This window comes from Callithrix jacchus, chromosome 8 (genome assembly GCF_049354715.1).
Source record: "Callithrix jacchus isolate 240 chromosome 8, calJac240_pri, whole genome shotgun sequence".
Classification (NCBI taxonomy): domain Eukaryota; kingdom Metazoa; phylum Chordata; class Mammalia; order Primates; family Cebidae; genus Callithrix; species Callithrix jacchus.
Window position 1 is genome coordinate 84,951,983 of NC_133509.1, and position 20,220 is coordinate 84,972,202.

The 20,220-nt window shown below is 38.0% G+C and overlaps 1 protein-coding gene across 3 annotated transcripts in view; it reads right to left on the reverse strand.

Moving 5' to 3' along the window:
• Positions 1 to 5,814: 5,814 nt before the first annotated feature.
• The window catches only part of MAP4K5 (mitogen-activated protein kinase kinase kinase kinase 5), a 118,881-nt gene continuing 104,475 nt past the window's right edge, over positions 5,815 to 20,220 (reverse strand). For all 3 annotated transcript variants that reach the window (XM_035260466.3, XM_078334875.1, XM_078334874.1), the window contains 5 exons: positions 19,851 to 19,919; positions 19,294 to 19,386; positions 15,919 to 15,989; positions 12,839 to 12,894; positions 5,815 to 7,386 (listed from right to left, as the gene is read on the reverse strand). In XM_035260466.3, coding sequence (XP_035116357.2) covers positions 7,299 to 7,386; positions 12,839 to 12,894; positions 15,919 to 15,989; positions 19,294 to 19,386; positions 19,851 to 19,919 — 377 coding nt within the window. In that variant the 3' untranslated portion in view covers positions 5,815 to 7,298. The remainder of the gene's footprint in view (positions 7,387 to 12,838; positions 12,895 to 15,918; positions 15,990 to 19,293; positions 19,387 to 19,850; positions 19,920 to 20,220) is intronic.

Genomic DNA, 20,220 nt, shown 5'->3' on the forward strand with positions numbered 1-20,220 from the left:
TGGTTGGGGAAGCCTGCACCCTAGCTGCTAGGTGCTGGGAAAGGGAGTTGGGTTTCTTTGGAGACACCAGATTCACAAAGTGGGAAATTAATATAGGAAGGGTTTTCGAAGACAAATACACAGCATGAGAAGGATCTGTTGTATTTTTCTATTCTACTTATAAATAGGCATAATTATAGCTGCCTCACTGACTCATTTTGAAGATGAAATGAGATCTCTCATGTAAAATGTTTAACACAGTGCCTGGCCTAGAGCAGGTGCCAATAATGTTGATTTTCTCTTTTCTGTCAGTAAAATGTAAGTATCACTTCCTGATGTGACATAAGGTTATTAGTGTAGGCAGCTGTATAATACAATTTTAGGAACCTCAAAGGAGCTCTATGACCCCCCCTAATAATTCTATCTAACATAAAATTCCATGTGATTAATTTAGCTTAAGTTTTAATCTTTAGAAGATGCAGAGCCACAATTCATAATTCAAGATGAGATTTGGTTGGGGACAAAGGCAACCCGTATCAAGGTTGTGAAATCCTGGGGAAGATTTGGGAATTGGACTTCAAGGAATTTAAATGGACATTATTATTTACTGTGGGTTTTCAGAAACCACAAACTGAGAAACAATTATGGACTTGAAAGCTTGACAGAGTCAGTGCTTCACGTAGATCATTTACATATCAAATGGCCAGGATGCCCTGGCATCCCGGCAGGTGCTCCATGATCAACAGAAATCTCTGGATTCTCTCGGGTCTTTTAGTCATTGTAAGATAATCACAGTGCAGTAACTAATCCAGGAAGACTTAGCTTTAAGAAACACGACCAGGATAAAGTCATATACCCAAATCAAAGGTCACATTTACAGTGTGGTAAATCTTAGTATTTTTGCTTAGTAATTAGCAAAATTACTAAGAATATGTGGTTGAATATCATAATGATTTAATGAACTATTTCACTCAAATGTGGTGAGTGGTTTTGCTTTTTTTAAGCTTCACCAAGTGGTTGTTTATAGATATACAGGACATCTGGTGCTTTTAGCAAGCCAGCATCCATTTGAACGGAGCATTTATCTGATAACCAATTAAGTTGAATACATTTCCACATATTTATTGACTACTTGGCTGCTATCTTTTGTGGAGTGCCTGCTTGAGATCTTTTGCTCCTTTTTCTACCAAGTTGTCTGCCTTTTTCTTATTGATTTCAGTTCTTTATGTCTTCTAGGAGCTCTTCTGTGGCTATATGCAATACAAGTCTATTTTTCCATTCTGTGGCTTGTCAGTTTTTAAAAAGGCGTCTTGAGTAGAGAATCTTAATTCTAATAAAGTCTATTTTACCAACTTTCTTTTTTTTGAGACAGAGTTTTGCTCTTGTTGCCCAGGCTGGAGTGCAATGACACGATCTTAGCTCACTGCAGCCTCCCCCTCCCGGGTTCAAATGATTCTCCTGCTTCAGCCTCCTGAGTAGCTGGGATTACAGGCATGTGCCACCATGACAGGCTAATTTTGTATTTTTAGTAGAGATGGCATTTCTCCATGTTGGTCAGGTTGGTCTCAAACCGACCTCAGGTGATCTGCCCATCTCAGCCTCCCAAAGTGCTGGGATTTCAGATGTGAGCCACTGCCCCCAGCCTTACCAACATTTTCCATTGTCAAAACTTAATGTTCTGTTCAAAAAAATCTTTGCATACCTCAAGTTCATGAAGATGTGTTTTAAGTGCTATAGTTGTATATTTGAGATTATTTACAATCCATGTGGTATTTGCTTTTGTGTGAGGTAGCAGTCAAAATGTATTTGATTTTTCCATTATTGTTTTCAATACATTTTCAGTATAATTTATTGAAAAGGCTTTTCTTTCACTCCACTGCAGTGTACCTTAGTCACACATGAAGTGAAGAAGTGTAGCTGTTTCTGGACTCTGGACAGTATTGCATTTATCTTGTGCTAATATCATACTCTCTTAACTGTTATAGTAGCTTTATAATAACTCCTGAAATCTGGTAGCCTAAGACTCCCAAGTTTTTTTTCTTCTTCAAGACTGCCTTGACCACTCCTGGCCCTTTGCATTTTATATACTTTGAGAATGAACTTGTCAAATTCCACAAAATAGCTGCTGGGACCACACAGACATCTTTACAATACCAAAGCTCCTAATTCATAAATATGGCATAATTGGCCATTTATTTTGGTCTACTTTCTTTCAGTAACGTTGTGCAGTTCTCAGTGTAGAGATCTTGCATCTTTATTTTATTCTTAAGTATTTGATAGGTTTCTATGTTATAAATGGTATTTTTTTTTTTTTTGAGACGGAGTTTCGCTTGTTACCCAGGCTGGAGTGCAATGGCGCAATCTCGGCTCACTGCAACCTCCGCCTCCTGGGTTCAAGCAATTCTCCTGCCTCAGCCTCCTGAGTAGCTGGGACTACAGGCGTGCGCCACCATGCCCAGCTAATTTTTCTATTTTTAGTAGAGACAGGGTTTCACCTTGTTGACCAGGATGGTCTCAATCTCTTGACCTCGTGATCCACCTGCCTCGGCCTCCCAAACTGCTGGGATTATAGGCGTGAGCTACCGCGCCCAGCCTAAATGGTATTCTTTTAAAGTTACATTGTTTATTGCTCGTATATATGCTTTTAAATTTTGATGGTGCATCCAGCTGCTTTTCCAAATTTACTTGCTAACAATTTATTTATTTGCAAATAATGGCATTTATATTCTTTCCTGAACCTTTGATCTTTTAAAGTTTTTGTTTATTGACTAGAACCTTTAGTATGATGACTAACATGTGGTCAGAATATGAATATTTGATGTGTTCTCAACATCAACATAATAAATCCTTAACAAATCTTTCTTGCTTTTCTCCTAAATGAGATTCATTTGGAGCAGTCTGATATTCTCAGTAAAACCTAAAATGATCCTTTCTGCTAGTGGTGGTATGCGAGTATTTCTTGGACATTTAACACAGATACTGGCCACCCCACCTGACCTTGCCATTTTAAAATTACAATGTTTCCTTGCAATGAATTATTTCACCACATATTTTGGATGTTAACCATTTATGAGATGTATGGTTTGCAAATATTTTCTCCCACTCTGTTGACTGTTTCCTTTGCTGGGCAGATTTTTGTCTGATGTAATCCCTTGATTTTAATTTTAGGTATTATCCACTGATTTCCTACTGTGGAAAATGAGAATTTGATAACTTTCCTTACCTCCACAATACCATGTCTTCTCCCAATATAGTCGCTGTAATTTTGATTAGATGAATATTTTGTTAACATTATGCCATCAACCACTGGTCATTATTTTTCTTTTCTGGCCATTTTGCTTTCCTGGAGTTAACTGCAGTTTTTTGTTTGATTAGCTTTTCTTCAGAATCACTGTCATCACTGATTGAACCCTGGAGCCTTAAAAAGCATCTCCTCCACCCACCTATGATTCCAGCCAGTATCAGTGGACAGTTCCATGGGAACTGAAGACCCATTTCCTACTCGTTCAGCTTTCTGTCTCAGGGTCTTCTTTGACACTTAAGGAGCCTACTGTGCCCATGTTCAAACTGCCCCATGTGCAAGGAGATAATGCCCTTTGCAGCAACCTGATGAATGAAAAATGAAAGTGTGTAGATAAATGCTCCAATCCCTTGTCTTTCAAGAGGCAATTCAGGGATCTATCACATAGATTCTCTGAGGACCTGGTGGAATCAAGCTCCCATTGTCTACATAGAAATAACCTCAGTAATACACCATTTCTTATGCTGACTTTCCCCTTTCTCCTTCACAATATCACAAGCCCCTCACTCCTAGTTTCTGTGATCTCTAAAATAAACTAAACCATGCTCTTAACTCAGGCTTTATTTCAGGAGAAACCTCTTACTTTGCTTGTTGCCTCACTCTTAAGATACTGAGACACATCAGATATTTCAGTAATCTTTCTAAAAACGTATTGCCAGGATCTTCTGATATGCTTCAATATACTCTCTATACCTGGTGTAGTGGTCATCCTTGCATATTCCATCTGGGATTTCTTTCATTTCTCTCCTGCGCTAAGTCCCATTACCTGCATCCTACGCCATTTTGTTTGGTTAATACCCTTTTTATGAAGCACATAGTTTAGTAGCTTCTTGAGACAGGATATATCGGAGGCAAATTGTTTTATACTCTTTATTTGACCTTTATGTTACATTTAGTCAGATACAAAATTTTAGGTTGGAAATTTCCTTCAGAAGTTTGAAGGCATTTCTTCTGTTCAAATTTAAACCTGTTCTGGGCTGGGTGTGGTGGCTCATGCCTGCAATCCCAGCACTTTGGGAGACTGAGGTGGGCCAACTGCTTCAGCTCAGGAGTTTGAGACCAGCCTGGGCAACATGGTGAAACCCTTTCTTTACAAAAAGTACAAAAAAATTTAGCTGGGCATGGTGGTGGGCATCTATAGTGCCAGCTACTTGGGAGGTTGAGGCAGGAGGATGGCTTGAGCCTGGGAGGAGGAGGCTGCAGTGAGTCGAGACTGTGCCACTGCACTCCAGCCTGGGTGACAGAGCAAGACCCTGTCTCAAAAAATAAAAATAAAGGTATCCTGATATTCCTTGGTATCTGACCTGACCTTTTTCTCTGGAAATGTAGATCTTCTCTTTGACTCCAGTGTCCTTGAAATTTCATAATGATGTGCTCTGGTAAAGGTCTTTGTCATCCACTGTGTTCTTTCAATCTAGAATCTGATATTTTTTTTTTTTGAGATGGAGTTTCGCCCTTGTTACCCAGGCTGGAGTGCAATGGCGTGATCTTGGCTCACCGCAATCTCCGCCTCCTGGGTTCAGGCAATTCTCCTGCCTCAGCCTCCCGAGTAGCTGGAATTACAGGCACGCGCCACCATGCCCAGCTAATTTTTTGTATTTTTAGTAGAGATGGGGTTTCACCATGTTGACCGGGATGGTCTCGATCTCTCGACCTCGTGATCCACCCGTCTCGGCCTCCCAAAGTGCTGGGATTACAGGCTTGAGCCACCGCGCCCGGCCTCTGATATTCTTTAATACTGGAAAAATTATTGAAATGGTCTAATCATTTCTTCTGTTTTCTTTTTGGAACTCTGGGGAAGATTGGATATTAAATCTCCTGGGCTGTTAATTTTCTTAACTTTTTTCCTTCAACATTTTCATTTTTAAAAGTTTTTTGAGAAATTTCAACTTTATATTCTAAGCCTTCTAATTGAATTATTCAGTTATGCTATCATATTATTTTCTAAGACCTCTTTTTGTTTTTTTGAAAGCCAACTTTAAAAGTACTCTGCCTTGACTCATGGTTGCAACATCCTTCTGAAGATACTTTTTCTTTTGATATTTTCCTTACCTTGCACAGTCTGTTTCCTCTGTTTTCCCCAGACTGCTTTTTCTCTTTCATTTATTTGTAATCGTTGGCTGTCTGCTCATTTTTAATAGCACAGGACTAAAAGGCTAACTGCAAGCTCTAGATACAATGTGGGATACTGGGTATGCCAACTATGATTTTCACTGAAGTGTTATTTAACTGGGCAGTTTAGCCAAGACACGTCCGACATCAAGATCTTAATTAGGTCTTTTCACTTGCATTGGTCAGATTTCACAGAGAAGACTCTTCAATATTCTGTTGAAGGATGGTAAAGATCTGGCTGCCAGGATTCCGTAAGAAAAGGCGGATGCTGGCCTTCTTATCCAACATGTAAATGTCTCGTTTTGAGGATGGTCCCCCTGTCATATACTGTATCCAATATTCTTAACACATCCAAAATAAACAGCCACAGACTTGTTGAAATCATAACATATGTGCATTTTAAAAGAATAAATAACTTTGTATTTCATTTGTATAACATTTTATTGCTTGCATATTGCATAGTGAAAAGAACAGAGTCAGAAGACTCATGGTCAGGTTCAGCTATTAACTTGCTGTGCAAATTGGGTAGATCTCTTAACCTTGCTAAACCCTTATTTCCTCATCTCAAAAATGGAGATAATACTTATAGAATTGCTAAATACTGAATGAGATAATTATACTATTTTCCTCTTAATTAGTCAAAATAATTCTATAGTTTGCTATTGCTAACTCCTTGTTCATCATCTCAATGCTAACTGTTCTCAATAAATGCATTAAGACAATTGGTACCAATGTAACACTTTAATTTTGAGTATTAACAATAGCAAAAGAAAAACAAACAAAAATGATCCTACCCTTTAATATTTTTAGAATACTGGCTTTTAAATACTTATTGATACTATCCCATCAAGAATTCAATTCGTGTAAAGATTTTTTTTTCTTCTTAAACCTACTCAAATTGAATACCTACATATGTGAAAAACACAAGATTACATGTGTAATTACTTTATAGTTTCCTCTCTGGCATAATATAAGTAATATACATATCATGGGCAGTTCAATACTCCCCCCCCCCATTAGGGATGATAATATATATGAAGATTAATTCCTTATGCATTATCCCTAATGTAAAGAAAAATCACAGGTATTTTATACTGCTTGTCAAGAATACATACACATGGTAGACACACCTAGACATACACACCCCTTCTAAGAATATTTCAACCATCATTAATATCTTCGGTATGATCCCTTACAACTATTTGTAGTTGAAACATAAAACTCCCTTTTAAGGTAATTCTGTCTGAAACTGTATTATAAAATAATTTTGTTAAACAAAACTGAATGTGTGTGTTGAACCCCCCAAAACTCAAAGTACTTGACTACTCTTAAAAGATAAACAAAATTCGTGTACATTATAAAAAAACTAAGCTGCTCTGCAACCCTCCTTTGCTAAAAGTTAGATACATTACACCACTCCAGCAAGAGATTAATAAATAAGGATTAAATATTCTATTTTACAAAAACATACAGAATGGCCAATATAAAAGTGAAAACCTTGCTTGAGAATTTATCAAATTACGTTCATTAAGAAGGAATAAGACATGGTATAAAATGATCACTAAATTTCTCTCTCTTAAGATAATTACGAGTTATCTAAAAATACCATGGCACCCTTGTTACAATTTTTTTTTTTTTAAAAGACTGTGTTTCCTGGAACTAGAGGACTATTTGTCTCATAGCTTTTATTAAGCAAACTTGATATAACCACCACACAGTGGCAAGAGATAGACTAGCTGTTTCCAGCTGCAGAAAATAATTGAATTCTACCCTAAAGTACAGATCATTTGCAATATAACCCACAACAGTTAAAGCAAATCATACTGCAGTTTGTATTGAATTTCCTTATTTTTGCTTTCAATGGAGTATATTCATTTTCTTGTCATGTGAGATCAGTTTCTTTTGCTCAGTAACTATTTTCATGTCCAGCCAAGATGTAGAGATTGCTGTGTGCAGTAGGATTTTCTGTTGGCCTACTTTCCAAAACGACAACCCTGTAATTAAACCAAAACAGAGGGCTTAAGAGTAACTACAGATTTCACACATCAAATACTAAAATCAAACTAGGAAAGAATATCATTGTTCACATTTCAGTAAGATTACATAAGGATCATAGATGCACAATCAAATTCAGCTTTACATTTTACAGCTTTAAAACACAGTAAGAATTGATGAAAATAAAATATTGAAGACATTTTGGGATAGTCTCTTTATCTTATTCCAACTAAAAAAATTTAGGCTGGGTGTGGTGGCTCACATCTATAATCCCAGAACTTCGGGAGGTTGAGGCAGGGGGATCGTTTGAACCTAGGAGTTTGAGACCAGCCTCAACAAGATGGCAAGACCCCATCTCTACAAAAAAATAAAATAATTAGCTGGGTGGGGAAGCCTGCGCCTGTAGTCCCAGCTACTTGGGAGGCTGAGGCAGGAGAATCCCTCTGAGGCAGGAGAATCCCTTTAGCTGAGGAGTTTTGAGGATGCAGTATACTGTGATTGCAATCGTGCCACTGCACTTCAACCTGAGTGAGAGAGACCCCTTCTCAAACAAAAAACAAACAAAATCTGCTTACTCATTAATGCCAACAAAAGGAATAATATAATACTTCAGGAATTTACACTAACAGGAAGAGGATGGAAGAAAAGCCAAGAGAATAAAACAGGGCTCTAAGAGACACTTGTCCAAACTGTTCTTCAAGGTATTTGAGATAACTTTTTAAAAAATGTATGAAATGGGGCCCCTCTCCCTAGTTGCTGAAACAAAAGTAGATAAAAGAATCCAATCAACGGACTGATAGAAAAAAAAATCAAGTGCTGTTCTAAACATTTTAATTGTGGGGAAGAGAAGTTGAGAACAGAATAAAAAATACTATACTCATGCAGAGAAAAATGTCTCTAGAAGGATTACAGGTGTCTCACACCTGTAATCCCAGCACTTTGGGAGGCCTAGGCGGTTGGATCACCTGAGGTCGGGAGTTTGAGACCAGACTGACCAACATGGAAAAACCCCATCTCCATTAAAAAAAAAAAAAAAAAAAAAAAAAATATATATATATATATATATATATATATATATAAAATCAAGGAGATGCTCATGTAAGAAGATAAGCAGAACAAGGCAGTAGTCTGAAGGAAGTAGTTTTTTAGACCAAATAATGATAGAATGGAGAGAGAATTCAAACAGGTAAGGGAATAGTGAAGGAGAAAGCTCTGGGCAAAGAAGGAGGAAGGAAAATAAGGAACTGAGAGAAATGGCTTCTGATACCAAACCTCTCTCACACTCGGTCTCATTAAAGGATTATCTGCATCAGGATCAATGAATAATCCACAATTTTTTTTTTTTTTTTTGGTGAGATGGAATCTCGCTCTGTAGCCCAGGCTAGAGTGCATCTTGGCTCACTGCAACTTCTGCCTCCCAGGTTCAAGTGATTCTCCTGCTGGGATTATAGGCACACACCACCACACCTAGCTTTTTGTGTTTTTTTTTTTTGAGACGGAGTTTTGCTCTTGTTACCCAGGCTAGAGTGCAATGGCGTGATCTCGGCTCACCGCAACCTCTGCCTCCTGGGTTCAGGCAATTCTCCTGCCTCAGACTCCTGAGTAGCTGGGATTACAGGCACGTGCCACCATGCCCAGCTAATTTTTTGTATTTTTATTAGAGACGAGGTTTCACCATGTTGACCAGGATGGTCTTGATCTCTTGACCTCATGATCCACCCACCTTGGCCTCCCAAAGTGTTGGGATTACAGGCATGAACCACCGCGCCCGGCGCTTTTTGTATTTTTAGTAGAGACAGGTTTCACCATGTTGGCCAGTCTGCTCTTGAACTCCTGACCTCAAGTGATCCACCTGCCTCGGTCTCCCAAAGTGCTGGAATTATAGGTGTGAGCCACCATGCCCAGCCCACAATTCTTCTGTCAGTTCTTCCTGGAGAAGCAAAGAGGCTCTCATTCTACTTCCAGAGTCATTTACCAGATGATCCTCAAATTCTCTTTTTGTTGCCTGACTAGTTACTAAGTTGCCATGCTCTATGGGCATATCTTATCTTTTTCTTTTTCTTTTGTTTTTTTTTTGAGACAGAGTTTCGCTCTTGTTACCTAGGCTGGAGTGCAATGGCACGATCTCGGCTAACCGCAACCTCCACCTCCTGGGTTCAGGCAATTCTCCTGCCTCGGCCTCCTGAGTAGCTGGGATTACAGGCATGTGCCACCATGCGCAGTTAATTTTTGTATATTTTTAGTAGAGACGGGTTTCACCATTTTGGTCAGGATTGTCTCAATCTCTTGACCTCGTGATTCGCCTGCCTTGGCCTCCCAAAGTGGTGGGATTACAAGTGTGGGCCACCAGGCCTGGCCGGGCTTACCTCTTCTATTCACTGAGGTAGTCATCAGTTTTTGAAAAATCCCTATTCTCCTATAAAACTCTCTTCAAAATTTTTTTTTTTTTTTTTTTTTTTTTGGTGGGGGGAGGAAGGCAGGAAGGAAGGGAGAAGGACGGTAGGGAGGAAGGAAGGGATGAAGGAAGGAAGGAAGGGAGGAAGCGGGGAGGGAGGGAGGGAGGGAGGGAAGGGAAGAAAGGAAATCAAGCAATGAAAGAGACATTGCCGACCTGGATCTAGCGGTTTACAAGTTGATTTCTTTTTTTTTGAGAGAAGGAAAGAAAAAAAAGTAAGTAAAGGAGAGGAAGAAAGAGGAGAGAAAGAGGGAGAGTAAATGGAAATATCGCTTTATTTTGAAAAAAATTGGGTATTAATAATGGCCAATCAATGTTTCATTTAAACTAATGGGTAGGTGTGATGTGGTATTGACAAGAATGTATATTTTGTGTATTTGAAGTGGGGAGCTCTATAAATATTTATTAAGTTTACTTGTTCTGGATCTGAGTTCGAGTCCTTGATATCCTTATTAATTTTCTGTCTCATTGAATCTAAGTCTCCTATCTGGGTGTTAGGATCCTTAGCTCTTGTTGTTGCATTGATCCTTTTACCACTATATCTTTGTTGCTTTAAAATCTATTTTATCCGATACAACATTTGGTTGGTAAATCTTTCTCCATCCCTTTGTTTTGAGTCTTTGTGTATCCTTGCATGTGAAACAGGTCTGGATGTAACATGCCGTTGGGTTTTGGCTGTGTCTTTTGATTGGGAATTCAGTCAATTTAAATTTAGGGTTACTGCCATTTGATGTTGACTGGCTGTTTTATCCATTCGTTGGTGTAAATTCTTCTTTATGTTGGTGCTCTTTACTTTTTGGTGTATTTTTAGAAAGGCTAATACTGGTTGTTTCTTTCTGTGTGTAATGCTTCTTTCAGAAGCTCTTGTAAAGCAGGCCTGGTGGTAATAAAATTGCTGAGTTCTTGCTTGTTCATAAAAGATTTTATTTTTCCTTCAGTTGTGAAGCTTAGTTTGGCTGGATATGAAATTCTGGGCTGAAGGTTCTGTTCTTTGAGGATGTTGAATATTGGCCCCCACTCTCTTCTGGCCTGTAGAGTTTCTGCCGAGAGATCTGCTGTAAGTCTGATAGGCTTGCCTTTGTGGGTTATCTGACCTTTCTCTCTGGCTGCCCTTAGTATCCTCTCCTTCGTTTCAACCCTGGTGAATCTAACGATTATGTGCCTTGGGGTTGCTCTTCTTGAGGAATATCTCTGTGGTGTTCTCTGTATTACCTGGGGTTGAATGTTGACCTGCTTTGCTAGTTTAGGAAAATTTTCCTGAATAATATCCTGAAGGGTATTTTCCAGCTTGGATTCATTCTCTCCGTCGCATTCAGGTACACCTATCAAACGTAAATTTGGTCTTTTCACATAGTCCCACATTTCTTGGAGACTTTGCTCATTCCTTTTTATCCTTTTTTCTCTAATCTTTTCTTCACGTTTTATTTCATTAAGTTGGACTTTGACCTCTGATATCCCTTCTTCTGCTTGAACAATTCGAGTGTTTAAACCTGTGCATACTTCTCGGAGTTCCTGTATTGTATTCTTCAGTTCCATTAATTCACTCATACTCCTCTCTAAGTTGTCTATTCGCAATAGGATTTCATCAAACCTTTTTTCAAAGTTCCTAGTTTCTTTACGTTGGGCTACAACATGTTCTTGTAACTCACCGAAGTTTGTTATTATCCATTCCTTGAAGAGTGATTCTGTCATCAGGAGGCGCTCGTTCTCCATCAAGCCTTGTTCCATTGTTGATGTGGAACTGTGATCATCTTTAGAGGGAGAGGCGTTCTGACTTTGAGTATTCTCAGCTTTCTTACGCTGGTTTCTTCCCGTCATTGTAAATTTATCCTCCTGTCGTCTTTGAAATTACCAACTTTCAGATTAGGTCTCTTGAGTGGACGTCCAGGTTGTTAGTTCCCAGGGCCAGAGCAGCGGCGTTAAAACTGATGGTGCTTTTCTGCCCAGGATTCTCCTGTCGGGCTTCCTTCTTGTTTCCGTAGTAGGCGACTCTGCCTTCCCGGGGCTCCAAACCTCGGTCAGAAGGGGAACCGGTCTTGTTTACTCTGCGCCGAGTGCTAACGCGCCTAGTTGCCGGCGGAACCGCTGCGCCGAACCCGAGAGTCGCGCTGGCGACTCGTGTGTTTCCACCACTGGGGGATCTTCTGCTCCGTGAGCGACCAGAATTTGTCTGAAAGTGTGGCGTCCTCTAGTTCTCTGCACCTTCCCTGAGAGCTGCAATCCTGGGATGTTAGTGATCGGCCATCTTGGATCGTTCTCTCTCTCTTCAAAATTTTTATGAAGTTATAACTCCATTTCCCCATCCTTCCTCAAGTGTCTAAAACTTAAGCAATGTGAACCTGAAGAGCAGAGGTTCTCAATCCTTGTCTCAGGACAAACATATACCACTCTAACCAATTTTGATGCAGTAACAACTTTTGTGGGTAAAGAAGGAATGGGTATTTTATTAATTATAGAAGCAGGCAGTTGGGCAACAGAGACTCTAAAAAACAAATAAGTAGGCAGTAGATTTTGGATATCAAAAGCTACAGCTACTACATTTTTTCATGACAGTTTTGCAACTTGTCTTTTACTTGGGATATAAAGAGACCATATATTCTTTTAAACTTAGACTGACCTTAGAAACAGAATCAAACATTTTCTAATACAAAAGCAAATAACAGGAGGTGCATATTCCTAATAGTTAATGGAAGGCAGCACACCAGGACGAAATGAAGACAAAGGGGCCCGAAACAGCTCTCATGGTACTAGGGACATCAACATCTATATCAACACATTTTGTCTCAGTTGTCTCTAGAATGACAATCCTCACAATGACAAAAGATTGCTTAGTCAACTTATTAAAATATTATTCAATCTCTCAGTAAAGACTTAGAGAAATTTCTCTAAGTCAATGAGCTTCTAAGAGTTTTGTTTGAAACAATTACACACTGACAGTATAAGAGCACAATCTTTGAACTCCTTTGGTAATTAAATTAATACAACCAAACTGTTACCTGTCTGATCCTAATAAGCGGAAAACTCTTGTTTCATCTGAAATCTCCTGGGTAACCTATGAAAGAAAAATACTTATCAATAGCACCTTAGTCCCCATATTACCTTAATAATAACTTAAAATTAAATTAGATAGAGCAATTATTAACACAAATAGTTTTTGGTAGACTTAATTCCTCAAATAAAATAAATTTCAGTAAGTTTTTTTGACTGTATATTATTAGAAATGAACCCATATTATGGAACATCTAGTACGGATCAAGCACTCTACTTAGAAGAACTCTTTATGATATGCATTATAATTTTCATATAATTGAAGAAGAAACTAAGACTCAAAGAGGTTAAATAACTTGTTCAAGGTCATATAATGGGCAGACTCAAGAACTAAATACAGGTTTGTTGGACTGCAGAGCCCCTCTGGAGGCCAAGGCTTGAGGTCAGGAGTTGCGACCAGCCTGGGCAACACAGTGAGACCCTGTCTCTACAAAAATATTAAAAATTTTATCTGGGCATAGTGGCACATGCCTGTAGTCTTAGCTGCTCAGGAGGCTGAAGTGGGAGGATCGCTTGAGCCCATGAGTTCAAGGTTACAGTGACCTATGATCACACTACTGCATTCCAGTTTGGGTAACAGAGCAAGACCCTATATACTCTGCTCTGCTTTCTACAAAGCTGCAGAGGGTGCTCAGAGGGTGTGCAGATACTATCCCAAAGTGCCCGCAGTTTGTATACCTGGGGGCAGGCCTTCACCAATAGCAGTTGGTGCATAAATACTCCAGCCTCCTCACCTACAAATGAGTCAATTCTGAGGTGTGTTTTACCTCATTCCTCAGTGGTTCCCACTGGATTAAGCCCTGGTTGCTCTTAGTGGGGAACTAGCTTATTAATGTGTTCTTTATTGGCTTTTTACCCCTCTCCACCCTCCATTCCTCACTACATCACTTATTTTCTGGAATCTATTCTCAAACAAACTACCTGTATTTGAGTCCTTGTCTTAGGGTCTACTTTTAGACTAGACCCACACAAAGACAGTGTAGATATAAAATAAGTTAAGAAAAAAAAGTCCAGTATCAAGGAGTTTGCAGTCTACTTGGAAAAACAGAATTAATAAGCTTGAATCAGAAAATAAATTAGGTGCTATACTAGTTGGAGCTGATTTTCAGAGTACTAAGTTCAGAGATGTTCTAATCACTGTGGACTGTAGTGACTGAAGATTATTACTTTATGAAAGAGGTTAAGGCTTCAGCTAGGCCCAAGTTGAAGGATGAGAACATAAGCTGAAAAAAAGGTAATCAAGATGAGTTAAAAATAGGCAGGGTGTGGTGGCTCATGCCTGTAATCCAGTACTTTGGGAGGCCAAGGCGGGTGAATCGCCTGAGGTCAGGAGTTCGAGACCAGCCTGGCCAACATAGTGAAACCCTGTCTCTACTAAACATACAAAAATTAGCTGGATGTGGTGGCACATGCCTGTAATCCCAGCTACACAGGAGGCTGAGGCAGGAGAATTGCTTGAACTTGAAAGGCAGAGGTTGCAGTGAGCTGAGATTGTGCCACTGCACTCCAGCCTGGGTGACAGGGTGAGACTCCATCTCAGAAAAAAAAAAAGATGAGTTAAAAATAGATATTTAGGATATGAAATCAGTATTCCATAATATAGTAAGAAACAAGGATATTCTGTAGATTTCTAACCACAGGAGTGACAAAATGAAAATAGCATGTAAGAATAATTAACCATATGATAATAAATAGGACTGTAGGTTTCATTTAGTGACATATATCAGTAACTTGATAAACTTATATATTCAAAGACAGCTGATTTATGTCATTTCGTCCTGGAAGCATTCTAATTCTGCATTCACATAAGAGGTGGAAATATTCATTTATGTATAAATAAGAGTGTAGATAAAACTAAAGATAAATGCAAACAGAGGAAGTTTTCCCGCTTTAAGTAAGTTCAGAAATTTGTTAGGCCATGGTTAGAAGAATCATACAAGTACTCACATAAGTGGGAAATATTTCTGTTAGTATTATCTTAGCTAGTAGGACTCATCCTTCAAGTTGGAAGCCCAAATCCTTTCTCCTGCATCAAATATGTCCTAATTATCTCAGCTAGAAGGGATTTAAAGAGACCCTTCAAATCCAGACTCCATCACTTGACTAGTTATGTAACTCTGGGCAAGTTACTTAACCACTCTGTGGCTGTAAAAATGGCAATATGAATAGTATCTCCCTCTACTAGGTTATTTTGAGCCTGAAATAAGCAAATATTTGTAAAATGCCTGGAACACAGTAGGTATTATATGAGTTTGATATTATTTATAGTAATAGTGTCTTGAACATAGTGGGTAGTCAGTAGTTATTAAATGAGTCAATTTTCTTTTTCTTTTTTTTTTTTTTTTGAGACAGAGTCTCGCACTGTTGCCCAGTCTGGAGTGCAATGGTGCAATCTCGGCTCACTGCAACCTCCGCCTCCTTGGTTCACACGATTTTTCTGCCTCAGCCTCCTAAGCAGTTGGAATTACAGGGGCACACCACCAAATCCAACTCATTTTTTGTATTTTTAGTAAAGATGGGGTTTCACTATGTTGGCCAGACCAGTCTCGAATTCCTGACTTTGTTGATCTCCTTGCCTCAGCCTCCCAAAGTGCTGGGATCACAGGTGTGAGCCACTGCGCCTGGCCAATGAATCAATTTTCTCCATTTCCCTTAGTCCTATGCTCTAGCATGTATTAATTTAGATCTTAAAATATATTTAAAAAGAAGCTACATATTTATAGATTATGGAAAACCCTTATTTAGAAAAGTTTTACAAGCTTAGCAACCATATTTACAATAACAAATTAAAGAAATGAAATTGTGTAAACCTATATTTTGCAATTCCTAGTGGCCACTGGGAATTTTTAAATATGATATAAAAGTGAATATATTTGAAGGGAAAATACTGGCTCTTTGTTCTACCAGTTCATAGCATCAAAAGCAGTATACACAGTAATGCAGGTCCAGAGAAGAAATGTATAAAATGAGTGTTTCAACATTTAAAATTGTTAGTGCGAATCAGTGGAGGTAATCTGAGAAGGCTTACCTCATCTGACTTGAAGCTTTTACCCTGCATCCCATGTTTCCAGAAAGCCAACACACTGTCTTGAAGACATACTAAAAATAATAAGGGAGAAGTGAAACTAATATAAAGCACAGAGAGCATTTCACTATTAATTTTCTCTATTTTTAATAAATGATAATTTAAGCCTGTTTAAGTGTCTAGGGCAAAATTCCAATGTCTGGATCATTATTTTTCAACATTTTTGTGGCTAAAACATGCCTAAGCTCAAGTAATTTACTGAGGTAGGGTTATGCAAATTATATATATACATATAAAAGCTGTTCATTTAAATATGAACTAACTTCTGATAAGGAGAATGTTGGCATATTAATTTCTTCTGTCTTAAATGAATAAAATCATAAAAACATATATAACTGGGCTTTTGCAATTAAAACATTGTTGTTTAAATACTGTAACATATTCAGAAGCAGTTTTAAACAAGCATCTTTTATTTATGTTCACGTTTTCTGTGTAACAAAAGAAATTTAAAAAAATAAACCTGACTGGCATAGTGGCTCATCCCTGTAATCCCCGCACTTTGGGAGGCTGAGATAGGTGGATCACCTGAGGTCAGGAGTTAAGAGACCAGCCTGAGCAATATGGTGAAACGCTGTCTCTACTAAAAATACAAAAATTAGCCAGGCGTGGTGGTGTGCGCCTGTAGTCCCAGCTACTCAGGAGCCTGAGACAGGAGAATTGCCTGAACCCTGGAGGAGGAGGCTGCAGTGAGCCAAGATCGTGCCACTTCACTCCAGCCTGGGTAACAGAGGGAGACTTCATCACAAAAAAATAAAATAAAACAAAACAAACTAAAATAAAATAAAATAAACCTGGCCCACAATCCAACATTTAACCACGCATTGAATATTTAGGATCTATGAGTCAATTCTTACATAAAATGTGTAGTATTTAACCATTATAATGTAAGTATTAGAGATAAATAGATGTAGAAAAGCATAGTTAAAGGTGATGGAAAAAAGCCATTGAAAGTTACTTGTTTTTATTACACTATTACCTTTTTATAAAAAGTTAATGTAAGAATGTTCTGGGAACATAATTAAGCTCAATAAAAAAGTATTTGATAAAGACAAATCACACGTTTCACTAAAAATAAAAAACCCAGTTACTGATTTTATTTTTAAGAGGTGTTGTAAAGGCATTCTTTTTCCCCAGGAGAATTCTTGTAATTATTCTAAGGTTAATTGGCAAGAAAAGATGGTAGCCTAGAAGGAACACATTTTGTGTAACAAAATTACCAAAATAATTTGGCACGTCTGAAAAAGTTGAGGTATCAGTGTATTTCAATGAAAGTGAAGAGGAATTAAGGATTCCAATGTCAGAATCTCTCTCAAAAATATTAGAACCAAACTGGCATGTAATAGCTAGTAGGACATAAATGAGTAAAAGAACAAACTAGTTTCCAAAATTCCTTTTGTCCTGACAGCTACAGAAAGTTTAGGTTTTCTGCTTTAATAAAGTAAATTTCCCAATCACAAGCAAAATATTTTCATGTAAACTGTCACACAGAGGCACAAACATTTTTTGTGATAGGGTAAAACTCCAATTGAGAGATATGTATTAATTTTTTTTTTTTTAAGAGATGGGGTTTCATCCCAGCTACTTGGGAGGCTGAGGCAGGAGAATTGCCTGAACCCAGGAGGCGGAGGTTGCGGTGAGCCGATATCGTGCCATTGCACTCCAGCCTGGGCAGCAAGAACGAAACTCCGTCTTTAAAAAAAAAAAAAGAGAGACAGAGAGATGGGGTTTCACTATGTTGGCTCGATCTCCTGACTTCGTGATTCAACAACCTTGGCCTCCCAAAGTGCTGGGATTACAGGTGTTAGCCACCACACCTGGCCTAAAATATTTTTTAAAAATAAAAAACTTTCTAAGTAACGAAAATCGTGTTTTTAAAAGTATATAATTATAGGCTAGACACAGTGGCTCATACCTGTAATCCCAGCACTTTGGGAGGCTAAGGTGGGCAGATCACCTGAGGTTGGGAGTTTGAGACCAGCCTGACCAACATGGTGAAACCCCGTCTCTACTAAAAAAACAAAATTAGCTGGGTGTGGTGGCACATGCCTGTAAACCCAGCTACTCAGGAGAATTGCTTGAACCCTGAAGGCAGAGGTTTCGGTGAGCCAAAATTGTGCCATTGCACTCCAGCCTGGGCAACAAGATAGAACTCCAACTCAAAAAAAAAAAAAAAAGTACGTAATTATAAAGCATATGTTATTTTTTATGGCCCATATAAAAATTGCCACCTTCATTTTAACGCCTTTGATTTATGGTAGAATCATATTATGAAATGTTTAAAAATGTTTCCACTCATGATTTTTTTCACAAGTTTTGTCACTGCTGGGGAAAATACTGACATATGATCTATGAGCATGCAAACAATGATAAACTGTAATAATTTTCATCATAAAACCAGTGAGTATTATAGAGTAAAACATTAATTGACAAGGAAGCAAATTAAATGGCATGAAAGTTTACAAGTCCTGCAAGAACTAGCTATTTATATATAAATAGATCCGAAAGCAGTAATATTAACATAGACCACCCAGAATCTTACATGGCAAAGAATTATAGCATATCTAACACTGTTATTATTATTTTTTTTGAGACAGAATTTTGCTCTTGTTACCCAGGCTGGAGTGCAATGGCGCGATCTTGGCTCACCGCAACCTCCGCCTCCTGGGTTCAGGCAATTCTCCTGCCTCAGCCTCCCGAGTAGCTGGGATTACAGGCACGTGCCACCATGCCCAGCTAATTTTTTGTATTTTTAGTAGAGACGGGGTTTCACCATGTTGACCAGGATGGTCTCGATCTCCTGACCTCGTGATCCACCCGCCTCGGCCTCCCAAAGTGCTGGGATTACAGGCGTGAGCCACCGCGTCCGGCCCTAACACTGTTATTACATCACACAACTACCTTCATGATTGGGAAAGAATTGGGAGAAGTATAATTCACTTAATGCAGCAAAGGGAATAATGAACAGAAATTTTAGAAGTGATTACAAGTTTTAAATATTCAGGAAACAACAATAAAAGATTTATTATGATCTCAACCTGCACTGTCCAGTATGGGAGCAACCAGCCACATGTAGCTATTTACATTAAAATTGGAATTAATTAAAATCTAAAAAAACTAAAATGTAGCACTAGTCATGTTCCAGGTGCTTATGAGCCACATGTGTTTAATAACTACTGTATTTAAGAGCACAGATACAGAACATTTCTATCTTTACAGAAATTTCTATGAGACAGTGCTGGTCTAGACAACCCTAAGTACAGAATGAATTTTAATAATCATAAGTATTGCAAACTAATTTATGAAAAAAAGGAGACTTACCTACAGATTCAATGCGAAAATCAAAACTTAACTCAGAGGCCAGTTTCTTACTTGATTTTAATTTTCCTTGTAGATTTACAATTTTTACAAATTCTTAAAAAAAAAAAAAACAAGTCAAGACTGGACATGCAAATCTGCTAAAATAAATGTAACTTGATATGTGGATTTTACATGGACATCATATAGTATTCTTAATAAAGAATACTTGCTACTCAAGTCAAGTATGTCAAATAGCAAAAAATACTCTTAAGAGTGCCTCCACTGTTAAATGGCGATTCTGCTATTATTTTATTATTTTCTTTTTTATATAGTGTATATTAAATATTTACACTCTCATTTTTTAAAAAGCACATTTCTTCTTTAAAAATGGCTACTCTGGTGCTCAAATATTTAGCCATAAAGGGTGATTTTTTTTCCCTTACAAATTAAACATAAGGAACATTTTTAGTAAAAAAAAAAAGTTAAAATCTTGAATTATGGTTTAACAGAATAAATTCCATTAAAAGAACTGCTTTATCAAGTAGTATACTCAAAATAAACTTAAAAATAGTACTTACTGTCTAAACACACTAAAACGGTATCTCTCTCCAACTGTGTTACATGAATGGAATCTAACTGCTGGCTGCCTTAGGGAGTGAAAAACAAGGTTACAATTATACTTTAAAACCTAGAGCCTAGAAAATAAACATAAATCCTGACTTTTGCTGTCATTTAAAATTGGTCTTTGAAATTTAACACAGAATTTATATTTTGTGATATTATCTTTCAAAAAATGCATGTAAAACAATTTATGAGGACAACTATGTCAAGCATGGCTAACTCAGTTGAAAAAAAACCTCAGTACTGCCTTTAATTAACATCTCAGCTAGCTCTTGAAAGATAAGTTACAAAAATAAAATGAAGCAAAGGTTAAATATGAGGAGGAAA